The following is a 12,891-nucleotide window of genomic DNA, read 5'->3' as shown; positions in this document are numbered from 1 at the left end:
TGTTTCATTGGTTAAGAGGTTCACTTCGGAACTCTTCTGGAAACCTATGATTCTGCTATGCGAGCTAGTGTCAAGGTTGCCCAACTTTGAATGATTGGCAATAGGGCTTGAATAGCAGGATTTTTTACTCTACTTTAGGGTCTTTGATTAGTTAGAAATGGTAACATCTTAAAGCTGGATGCTGTGAGTTGTTATACAAGCTATATTTTAGATGCTCATAGCAACACACAACGTTTCACATGCATGTGCTCAGCCAAAGCAGCGGTGTGCAAATAACCGGTACTCAGCTGGTTAGCATTTCGCTTTGCTTTTTGACTCCTAATTTACACTAAACATTAATGTGAGAAGTTTTGATAATAACCCATGAACTTCATCCTTTTTAAAAGGTAGTGTAGCTCTCTTCCTGTAGTGTAACCATAGCAACTGACAAGGAACAGAGAAAGAAAGCTTTCACACATGCTGTGCTAATTAATCCTGTCCTACAGCTTTCCGTCAGCTGGAGGATGCAGTTTAATAAATTTTGCATGAGTAAGCATGTTTTGATGCATGAACGGTATAAATGCATACCAGAAATATTTATTAAAAAATATAGTTATATATTCCTACTTCAAAATATACTTCTTTTATATTTATTTTTTGAGTCACTGTTTTAATAATTTGCTCCCTTCCTGACAAGTTTTGACATTTATTTATGTTTTTAACGGAACAGAAGTATTTGTAGGGTGAAAACCTTTTGTTTGTCAATATACAGAACACTTTTCACAAGAAACTGTTTTAATTGACTTTATTAAAATGAGATGAGTTTTTCTCAAGCAATGCAGAAAAATGTATCTTAAAACATAATAACATTCTTCAATATATGACACATTTACATGCAGCCTATTTTCAGAAACTGTTTTAACAGTTTGAAGAGTTAGGCATGGAAAACTCATTTTCACTATTGACTTGGGAAGTTATATGGTTCATGTGAATGGAGTTTGGGTAGTCCTTGACCTAAACATGTGGGAAGGAGGAAAATATTGCAGACAAAGCCTTTTCTATTTACATTTTCCAGAAATATTTAACCAGTTTTATAAACTTACATACAGAGGGAACATAATTGACCTGAAATCACATATAATTATTTAAATTTATACTATTTCTAAGTTATTTACAGATCGTGTTCTCCCTTTAAAACTGGGAATATCCTGATTTTCTCTAACTAGCCTGGTCTTCTGAGCTGTCAAAGAAAATCTCAGATGTTTTCATTCTCCTATCCCTCTGGCCCCGCTTCCTGTCAACAGGGTCTCAGAAAAACCAAGGGAATCCAGCCTGAATGCTGTGGGCATCCCTTTTGACTTGACGACAACATATGGAATGAGTCAGCACCTATTTCAGGATAGCTTAGCTCTTAGTGTGCTTAACTCTTTGGTTCTGTGTAGAAACATGCTCACTGGAGGAGCTAAACCTTTGGATGGGATCACTAAATTGTGGAAACACTACCATTCTGTTGTCCTATCTGTTGTTCAGTTTTGCCTGAATTGAGGTAGGAAAAAAACCTTGTAGAGAAAAGGTAAAAGAGATTTAGAAGTACAAACTGGCAGTTATAAAAATAGTCATGGCGATGTAAAGTACAGCATAGAGAATATAGTGAATAATATGGTAAAAACTACGGTGTCAGGTGGGTACTAGACTTATCGGGCGGATCACTTCATAAGGTATGTAAGTGTCCAATCACTGTTCTACACTTGAAATTAATATAATGTTGTATGTCAGCTCTAATTGAAAAATAATTTAAAAAGAAAAAGAAAAGAAGTAGAGGTTCTTATGGGAATCTGTTATCAAAAATAGTTATTCTATTCATGTGCAGAGAAGTTGGAGACCACATATGTGTGTGTATGTTTGCCTGTGTATAATCTGTACATTCTAATATGGAACACTTATAAACATTAACCAATTTACAATTTGCTATTATATTATTATAAAACCTGTGTTGTAGAAAGAATGGTGTTATTGTAACCATAGTAGAATTCATTAGAAATCCTTTGTCTCACCAGCTATCCTATTAATTTTAATATTTACATAGAATATAGTAAAGGGAATACCAGATGTTTAATAAACAGGAAAAAAGTCATGTTCCTAAAGACTACATAAAAATTTAAATAATCAGGATATTGAAATGAATTAATTTGTTATGGTAAAATATTGTAAAAATGTTACATGTGCTCTGAGCATCATAGTTATATTAGGTTAGTGCAAAAATAATTGCAGTTTAAAAGGTTAAAAATAATTGCAAAAACTGCAATTACTTTTGTACCAACCTAATAATTACTCTACACTTTTCATTAATGAACATACCCAGGTAGAAAGCTATCACACAGATTTTTTTTCTTTTAAAAAGTAACATCTATAGATTTTGTGATTTTTAAAGGAATTATATAGTCATTGTAGGAAACTTGGGGAAAATGTATTTTCTGTCATTCTTTTTTCTATGCATAAGTATTTATGGTCAAACTGCATATGCATTATCACTTAATATATTATTGTAACCATTTTCCCAGTTTTAAAAAATTCTTAGAAAACATTTCAGTTTATTTATCTATTCCCTTATAATTATTTATTTAGGTAGTTTTCAAGTGAGCTTCTTGAATATGGAAGTTCAGAACACTGAAACCAAAAGAAGTTTTAGAAAAACCCTTTGAGGAAGGTGTCATCTTCTTTCAGAAAGAAATGTCTCTTCTTTCAGATTCACAATATGCATTGTGAGAAGGACAGTGAGAAAAGTCTCACTGTATGAAGACCTGTTTAACTTTTTTAACCTTTTTTTCTCAAAATTATTTGCCCTTGGAATGCTTTCTAATAACATTTATGACCTCAGAACTAGAGCTCTGTGAAACATTCTTTGGAAAGTCCAGGAGATTTCTAAGCTTCTGTGTCATATCTAATCGTTTGTGAATCATTTGTTTACTCCCCTGGGATTTGATTAGATGTATGATGCTTTATAATATAAATGACTTATTGGTTATTAGCATGTATTTGAAACAAGTAGATCACAATATGCTGTCCCCAACCTTTCTAGTAACCTTAACATTGTGTTCGTGGTTCTGTATTACAATATCATGCTTGACCTTTTAAAACTGTGAACATTCAAATTTAAATTCCCTTGTTCTATTAATGCCTATTAAAATTCTTTATGTTTCATGTAACCCACAGGTCTTGCAAGAGCAAAATCTGTCCCTAGCCACACATACTCCAATGAAGTGGTTACCTTATGGTACAGACCTCCAGATGTCCTCCTGGGCTCGACAGAATATTCCACCTGCCTTGACATGTGGTGAGAAATGGAAGCTTTGCTCTAGCTAATCTATCTGCAGTGCTTAGTCTGAGTCAAGCCTAGACAAACATCCTAACAGTCTGAATGAAGATTAATGGTGGAGGCGTGTTTGCCTGTGTGTGACAATAATGCTGGATTTTTTAAAAACATGATTGGGAATATTCCCTAATCAAAGGCTGCTTTGCAGCTGGGTTCTGGTAATGGTTCTTGATGGACAGGGGCAGAGACATTTTTCTGTCACTACAATGATTTTTCTCCCGAAAGGTCTTAACTTGTGGCTTTATTTTACAACAAGAAATATATAGCTCCAAACAACAATATGAGTTGGAAGCAGTAGGGAGCATGTTTAAATTCACAACAAAGCTCAGATAAGTGGTCTGAAAATTTTGTTGTAATTATCAGGCACTAAATTTGGTGCAGTATACCCCAGAAAACTGTTGATACCAATTATCCAAAATTAAATAAAACAATTCCTTTTTAAAAATGGTACAATAAGTTGAATTTCAATAGAGTCTCAGTTTCCCACGATGGTTAGCAAAACTTAAACATCTACCATAGGAGACCCAATGACTGGTGAGATTTAATGCATAATTATTATTAATGATAAAGTATGATGAATTCCCAGTCCAGTGTGATTTAAGTCAAAGAATCAAATAAGGGAATAATCTTATTTTTAGCACTCAGGAAAGGCTTACTAATGACTATTGAAAATGTCCTTTCTTGATAGAAAAAAAATCCCTTTTCTAGACTCACAGTTGTGTTCGAAGCAAAACAGTTCACATAGCACGTTGTTATTTTATAGCAGGAATCATCATCCATGAATGACTATGCACCCATATACAGAATTCGGCTACATGTTCAAATAATGTTTATAACCTCAATAAAACTTCAGCATGTGTTGTTTATCTTACTGCCATATAATTATTTCACAGGTCTGCCCTCAGTAATCTTGGCTTTTAGCAAATTAGGCTGTGATGAGGCCTGGCTTCTTCCCTGATGTTTTTGATCCAAATATTTTATGGTGAGAAAACAGTCAAGTTCCTTGTGATACAGGGCACAGTGTAGATTTTCTTAATCTAGGTACCAGCAACCGATCCTCCTAGGAATGGGATTTCAGGATCTTTGAAACCACTGAAAATATATGCAATATTTTGTGTACACATGGATATATTTATTTTATGGGGTGTAGATCTGTAGCTTTCAATAGAGCTATAAAAGAATCTGGGTCATGAAACAGCCTTAGATCTATTGCCATAAATTTTGTAATGCCTTATAAGAAATCTAATACCATCGTAATGCATGTTCCAAAACACTGAGAATAAAGAAGACCATCTATCATTGAGGAGCTGAGCTAATCCATATTTTCATCCAATATCCTGGCTTTTTTGTTTGTTTGTTTTGGAAATTTTTTTTTACACAGTTAGATTTTTTTATTTTCTAAGACTAGGCAAGAGCTTAGGCAAAATAGATATTTTGGTCATTAATTCAAATGGAGGAAAAAATGGAAATAAAGGTCAGAGACTACACCAGGACATCAGTTTCTTTCTCATTCCCTTCCTCCTTTCTGCCTTATAGTTGAGAGTAGGCTATACAAGTAATCATTACTTAATATTCTTGAGTTATGGAGTGTTTTTCTCTATTTTTGAGTATGGAAATTCTGGGTTGTCTTTCATTGAGGTCAGTTAAGGACTCTGCTAATAGAACATTGTTTGGAAATATTTGTGGCTTGGAGCCAGTTTTGTCTTAGTGCTTGGCAGTTCATACTCTACTCTCATAATCGGGAGAAGCTGTTTTTATACACTACTGGTTAATTTTTCCCAAACCTTTATAAAGTACGAAGAACCACATGGATTGTGACCTGCTAATATGTCTGTTTCTGATATATAGTATTTGATTTCCCGTCTCTGCCCCCATCCTTTTTTTTCTTTCATGTGTGTGTGCATTAATTCTCTTAAGGAGAAACACTTTGACGCTTTCTGCCAATTTGCTTGAAACAGAGACATAATGAAGCATAAGAAGAAAACTGTTATTTAAGTGGAAGGGAGGAAAATTAATACAAAATAGTAGACCCCAAATGCCCTTTTGTCTGCATGCCAAGATTATTCATTGGCAAAAATAAATAGTAAATGTGTTATGTTTGAGCAGTTCCCCAAGCTTATTGGCTCTTCATTTTCAAGCCCTAAAATCTGAGTTATGTCTATGCTATGCCTGTCATTCTGAATCTGATTTCATTCTAAGCCATTTTCTAAGAGCCATTTTGTTATTATCCTATAAGTCAGGTAAAATGTATATATTTTTCCAGTTAGAAAGAAGTTCACAGGACACTGATTTTTGCATAATCAATGACATCAATGCTGCATATTCAAAGACCTAGAAATGGGACTCTAATTGAGTTAGGCTCAGCTGCACCCAAGAGAAGTGCAAATATTAACCCATGGACAATAGCAGGGCGGCAGGTGGCCATGGTTTCAGGCTATTTTTACAGTTCATTTACCATCCTGGGGCAGTAGGGTAGTAACTAAAAACTAACGATCCCTACACAGTGTTACATTTTCCAGTTTTCTGTTTAAATAGCCACAAGCAATAAAAATATTAATGAAGACACGTATGTATTAACATTGGCAGCAAGTGATGGAAATCAGAGCTCGCTGTGTTATGATTTACTGCTCTAGGTCTCCAGCACCATGGTGTATTTGAACACTGTGTGCTTTGAGCACTCATTAAGAAAGTTAGTTTTTGATAGCTTTGTCTCCCTCCGTGAATGAAGCTGTAAGCAGAGAACTCAAATTGGACATTGTTTCATATATAACTGCTCTTAATTCTTGGATTTTTATGACTCTTTCAAAGTCAAGGCATAGGAAATTATCTTTTAAGCTTCTAAACCAAAAAGGCTTACCAAGTGCTGAAAACCACTTTAAGAGAAGTGCAAATGTGAAAAGCAGCTTATCTGTGTAGTTCCTCCCTTGTCAGGGAGTTCCCTTCTAGCTGTGGAGGTCATTTTCTAAGAAGCTTTATAGTCCTTTCCAGAAGTTTCTATGCTTAGACCGGCATTTGTTTTCTAAAATGGAAGGTCACTTGGGATTATTTTAAGGGATTAATTTTTAACATAAGGTGACTAAGTTATCTGTAGCTAATAAACAATTATCTCATCAAGATCACAGTGCTTTTGGGGGGGTCCCAATATATATTAGCACTACCTTGTGGTATCAATTACAGTGCTCCCCAACATGGTATGTGAAGAATGATAGCGTGTCGGTATCTTCCTTTCATCATCTGTTTAAAAGCTAATTAACATATTAACTATGCTTGTCAAATGTGGGGCAAATCATTTATAAATAAGCCTGTCAAATGTAATGAGATTGCATATTAAATTACCCTTTTCTCTATTACATCTCTGATTTAAGATTAAAATTAATTTATTTAACATTGTAGCAGCTGGGTGCTTAGAAAAAAATTTCCATACCAGTCTTGATATATAGAAAAAAATGTCTGCATCAAAATGGATTTTGCATATATCAGAAAAGAAATTGCCTATTTATTGAGTATTATAAGGCCATTTAGCATTGCTTTTTATTAAGTAAGCCTAATCACCATGCATATTGGCAACATACAGAGTTCTGCCATCATCCTTAATGATCTCTCTTGAACCAAGGAAATTTATGCAATAAAATAAGGTTTCTGAGGACTCAGGTTTGTTTACCTGAGTTTACCTGTGTTTTAAGAGAGAGAATCATAAATGAATCCTACCCTAGCCTCCACCCTGAAAATAAATTTGTTCTGTATGAGGTCCTGTCTTTAGTCATTGAGTAATAACAGTGGTAAAAATAGAGTCTTAACTAATAGTAACTATAATAGTAATAATAGTGGCAATAGTAGATACTTTTATTGAACATGAGCTATATTCTAAGCTCACTTATGCGTTTGAATTACTCACCTACTGTACCATGATACAATAGAAGGAAACAAAACCCAGGAAGACTAAGAAGGATGGTGAAGTTCAGTCAGAGCTAGCATTCAAAGTCAGGGCTAACCGACTGCAAAGCCCTTTCCTTAACAACGTATTATATAATCTCGTAAGATGGTTCAGAAGCAGTTAGCTTTTATTTTACTAGTAAAGTGATTCCCAAACGCAAAAACTGTTTTGTAATTTAGGTTATGCTCTGAGTTATGTTGGGTCCTTCGTGTGCTCCAGGTAGAGTGGATGGCTTTCACTCTCACTCAGCAGCCTTAAGGACTGCCGTTCTCACCTCACATCAGTATTCTGTATTATGCAGTTTTGGTCAAAGAGGAATGTTTTCGAAATAAACTTAAGACACGAATCAATGAAATGAATACATTTTCATGGGACTAATAGCTATGCTGGCATGTGTTTTCCCAACCCCTAACCATTACTCATTTACCACTTCTGCTAAAATGAATGAATCCGTTTGAAAAAGAATGCCAGTAAGGATGAGAATTTTGAGTTCATGAGTTACATAAAGCCATCTATCTGTCAACACTATTTACACATTTTCTAATTAATCAGGTCATAAGACCAAGGAGGGTTTGAATTAGTCTCTGTCAAAAGTAACAACTGTTTAAGAACTCTGGAGAGCTGCTCAAATAATACATGATCCACGTGACTTGTTGGTGTAGCCACTGACAACTGTGCACAACAAAAGAACTGGAGACAGTCCGAAGGGCATCCATGTGGGTGAAAGCTGAGCTGACGGTGGCAGCCACGGTTTCTGAGCCCATTTCCACTACTCAAGTCCCTCAAAATTAAGATGACCTTGTAGTATATCATCCACACTAGGACACCCTTGAGAGTTAATAGTAATGCTGTCAGGACAGTAGATGTAAAATGGGGATTTAACTGTTATATGTGGTCATCTTTTTTCAGAAAGCACGAGAGCAATAACTTGTTCAATATTAGTAATCAGAAGAGATTTAATGTATTTGAGTGCTTCATTCACACCCAAGAACTGCTGGCTACAAACTCAAAGTCCTTGTGGAAAGCTTCTATAACACTGCTTAATGATGAATTAGCTCCAAAAGTACAATTCACTAATATTAAACTATTATGGAATTATAGAGTGGCTGCCAGTGTGCTGAATTTAGTGATGGCTTTGGAGTGCTGAAGGGAACCAGTTATATTTTTCTATCAAAAGCTTAGCATGGTTATGGTTTTTACATCCCATGTTGTTTATCAATTTGTGTTTGTGAGAGAAAGAATATACGGGTGTTTTCAATGGATATGTTTGGTCATTTATTAGTGAAAAGTTAGCTGAATAACAATAAATAAAGTGAGGCATTGTATGTAGTCTTAACTACTAAATATTTTTTTAAATAAAAATTATCCTATTTTTATCAACATTGGCAAAGTAATTGGCTACCTACAAACTGATTTTTGGATGATTTTTAAATAGCCAATCACAATTACTAAGTTTCATGATATTTTGATAGCCCTTAGTATTCTCAGCTGCTTCACTGGCTTGTGAGAATGGCAAGAGATGGTTAAATGTGAAATTCTTTAAGAAATATAATATTCCACAAATGTTGAGAATAGTGTTCTTATCAGTTCATAGTATATCAATCAGCCAAGTTAATATATTGCATTTCTATTGGAGTACAGGCATACCTTGGAGATATGGCAGGTTTGTTTCCAGACCACCGCAATAAAACGAATATCGCAAAATGCGAGTTGTAATCTGTTTGCTGGTGGAGGGTCTTGCCTTCAATTTGTAAAAATCTTTAAAGCCTAATAAAACAAAATGCAACAAAACAAGGTATGCCTATATAGCATCCAAGGGTGCTATAGGACATATTGAAGAAATGGAAGCAGCTCTGTTTGGTTTTAGGCAGATTAACATACCATTTATGTCTAGAGAATTAGGGAGAAATTTTGGCCTAACATGTTCTCATCTTACGTTTGTGTGTGTGTGAGTGTGTGTGTGTGTGTGTGTGTGTGTGTGTTGTAATTTAGAAATACAAGTGCTCAAAGTTTAGAGAACATTTTCTCATCTTACGTGTGTGTGTTGTAATTTAGAAACACAAGTGCTCAAAGTTTAGAGAACATTGTATATACACTAGCACCTTTTATGTTTTAAGTTGTGTATTTATTCATGCAGAAATCAATTGTTTGACCATGTAACTAGCAGTGGTTTGTTGTGTAAAGGAGAGGCAATCTTATAGTAGAAAACACATTGTAAGCCTAAATTAGGTTCTGTCTCTACCACTTCTTACCTGTGTAACCTTGGTTGACCAAATCCCTTAACTATCCTCATTTTTAGTTTCCTAATCAGACAACAATTAATAAAACCTATTTCAGGTATAACCAATAACTAACAGGTTCCACAACAGTAGCAACACAAAAATAGTAATCTCCTGGCTCATCCATACTCAACCTCTAATATTGTTTCCCAGAAGCAACTATTTTCAGCTCTTTTAGTATCTACCTCTGTATGTCTTTAATCATTCAGATATCTATTTATTAATTTACTATTTTAGACATTATCTATTAAGTAGGTGTTACGGTACATGAGAATTTCATCTTTTCCCATCAACCTTCCCCCACTCCACCTTCAACTCATTCTCCCAATATAGAATCTATATCACATTTTGAAACATTAATATGCAAATATTATTCATGCTGAAGTCAGGGAGTATTCATGATATACATAGTTTCTTGTATAACGTTTTTCATTTTGTACTTTATAATTGTCTCTGATTTTTAGTAGTTCTCTTGCCTTTGTTCCTATTATATTTATAGGTATAAAATATTTGTCAATTATGTATGAAAAAAATTTTCCAAATGCTCAAACACATCAGCAAATCCATCAATCCCATTTAATTTTCTTGACATCTCCCTCCCTCAGCCTTTTCCTTGAAGCTCGTCTCTCTCAGCTCTCTGATTTCTTGCCTTAGCATAGCTGAACATCTGTCATCTTGGGACTTCCATTTGCCCCTCTCCTATTGTTGTACGTTGTTCCTAAGCTAGTTATTATCTGTTTCCCTCCAAATCTGTTCTTTACCCCCTTCTGCCCTGCCCTATGTCCTAGATGGCTGACCCCTAGGGAAAACATCATCCGAGCTATCTTGGCTGTGTTTCCAGCTGGATTGAGGCAATGGGCAAGTGGGAGGAGAGGGAGATTGTATATTCAGCCCTAAATCTTTCCTACTTTAGTCCATATTTCTGGAAATGGCTGACTACAACTTCTATGGGGAAGTCTTTTTCCATAGCTCTCACTGTCAGTGGATTTCAATAACATTTGACCGTTTTACTTCCAGCTCCCTAGCATAATGGCTTCCTGCTGTTGCTAGCCTCTTAGTGTTTCAATTTATTGGTTCCCTTGCACTGCGGGAAGTAGTCACTAAAGTCTTTTCTAGTTTGGGTTTATTTTCCTTCTGGACCTTTACTGATTATAGATTCCTTATTTCCTGCATTCCATGTCTTCCTCCTTTAGTTTCCCAAGAAAGAATGCATGGGAGACACGGTTTTCAGATTCTGTTTTCGGAAATGCCTTTATTCTACTCACACACATGATTGATAGAGTTTCAATCTGACTATATAATTAGCCTTTTCCCCCTCAGAGTTTTGAATGCATTGCTTAATTTCTTTAGAGCTTCTATTATTGCTGCTAAGAAGTCTGACTCCATTCAGATTCACCACCAGTATGTGCCCCCTCATGCTTTTCCTCTGGAAAGTATTAGGCTCTGTTTTCTATCCCTGGTATTCTGAAATGTCATGACAGTGCACTTTGGACGTGTCTTTTTCTGTTGGTGTTGAGTAGGTTCCCTTCAATATAGAGACATCTGTTTCAGTTCTGAAAGCAGCTCTTGAATTTCTTTTTTTGCAAAATTTATTTCCTTCCATCTTCTCTGTCTGCTTTTTTGGAAAGTGTGTAATAGTTTGATATTGGAGCTCCTATACTAATCCTCTTTTTTTAAACCTTTTTTTCTCATATTTCACAACTTTTTGCCTTACAAACCTTCCATTTTTTGTTTCAAAATTTGTTATCCTATATAGTATAACCCACACTTCCTTTTTCTCTGGTTTCTATTGGAAGCTTTCCTCAAATATGAGGGTGGAGGAGACCCTTGACTGTCTATTTACTTTTATGAATGAGTCACTAATTGATTGGTCAGTTCATTATATATTGTTCATGCAAAAAGCTGGACTTCTCATTGGGATATCCTGAAATGTCAGTGTCTGAAGACCTATTCTTTGTTCTTCCTCAGATACCAATTCCTGGCAGCTGACATCCTCAAAGCATGATGGGAAAGGGTGTGATTGTCACACAGACCAATAAACATATTTTTCATTTAATTTCCCTTTTTTTTCCAGCTCTGTGCCTTACCCTGCTCCCACTTCTAAATCCTCACTTTGAAATCTTTTGGTTTTCATTTCTCCAGAGAATTAATACTCAGTGTCCTGCTGGTGGTTTGCGGTGGGAGATGGTCAGAGAAGACCTGTGGGTCAATTGCTTTGTACGAACTTTCAATCTTCCACTCTATCTGCAGCTGTCAGACTCACCTGCACACTTCCTAGAAGCTGTGTCCCCAAGTCCTGAGCCTCTTCTGAGTTGTTGTAACTGAAAACTCGGACTTTAACTTGAAGTTGTAACTGCCTATGGTCTGCCTACATTTCTGCTTCTTCTGAAAAAGGTTCCCTCTCATCCACTTGTGTCTCCTCCTCTACTTATTTTATCCAGTTTAAAATTGTATTCCTTAACTGACATTTCAGTCATTTTAGGGAGGGAGAGTGAATCTGCATATGCACATTTTACTGCATGTTCAGCTCTTGTTGGCAGTTTAATATTCATGGATTTAACTATAGACAGTTGACTGCTAAGGTCTTTGCCCTGTGGAGATTTGCGATTTTGCTCAAACATCACAGATTTGAATTGTAGGTGCTGGTGGCTGAGAGCCAATCAAGCAGTATAGTGCAGGCAGGCGCCTCTTGACTGTTGGCATGTTAGTGTGGTGGTAGGAATTTGTAATCTTTACCACTTGTCAGTGAAATACTGACAACTTCATTTATGGAAAAAAAAAGATCCTCGAAAAAAGTCATATGCTTTTTTTATGAGCTAGTGATGAAAGGGAATAGAATATGAAGGGATAGTTCTGAAAAAGATAAAAATTTTACATGAATTTAAAAAATTGATTGTAGAAAGTAGTCCTTTGGATCAATGGCATGTGTGAATCCAACGTAAGTTTGCTGTTAAAACAAGCAGAAGCGATGAGTGAAACTCTTTTAACAAATGTTCCAGTCAATATAAAGTTTCTAATCCAATGAAGGTGCAAAGATCGACTGTTCACTTACATACACAGGAAAGATCTGATTGAATGGGAATGTGATTTTGTAGAAACATCATCTGTGACTATAGTTAGTAAATGGACTTGGTTGTCCAATTCATACTGTGCGTTAAAGGATGGAAGAGGCGACTTCTGTGCTATTGTAACATTTGTGGATTAATTCCACAGGTCACTGCATTATCCGGATTGTATTTTAATTAAGAATCAAATTTTCATTTACTGGTATTCTGTATGAATTAATATAACTTAATGTACTAGTAGGTGTCTTGATTTTAGATGTT

The 12,891-nt window shown here is 35.5% G+C and overlaps 1 protein-coding gene across 3 annotated transcripts in view; it reads left to right on the top strand.

The window, feature by feature from the left end:
* The window catches only part of CDK14 (cyclin dependent kinase 14), a 553,564-nt gene that overhangs the window by 322,889 nt on the left and 217,784 nt on the right, over positions 1-12,891 (top strand). For all 3 annotated transcript variants that reach the window (XM_033088529.1, XM_033088527.1, XM_033088530.1), the window contains one exon: positions 3,193-3,313. In XM_033088529.1, the coding sequence (XP_032944420.1) occupies positions 3,193-3,313 (121 nt within the window). The remainder of the gene's footprint in view (positions 1-3,192; positions 3,314-12,891) is intronic.

This window comes from Rhinolophus ferrumequinum, chromosome 20 (genome assembly GCF_004115265.2).
Source record: "Rhinolophus ferrumequinum isolate MPI-CBG mRhiFer1 chromosome 20, mRhiFer1_v1.p, whole genome shotgun sequence".
NCBI classification, from domain to species: Eukaryota; Metazoa; Chordata; class Mammalia; order Chiroptera; family Rhinolophidae; genus Rhinolophus; species Rhinolophus ferrumequinum.
This window is presented reverse-complemented; position numbering and strand designations above follow the sequence as displayed.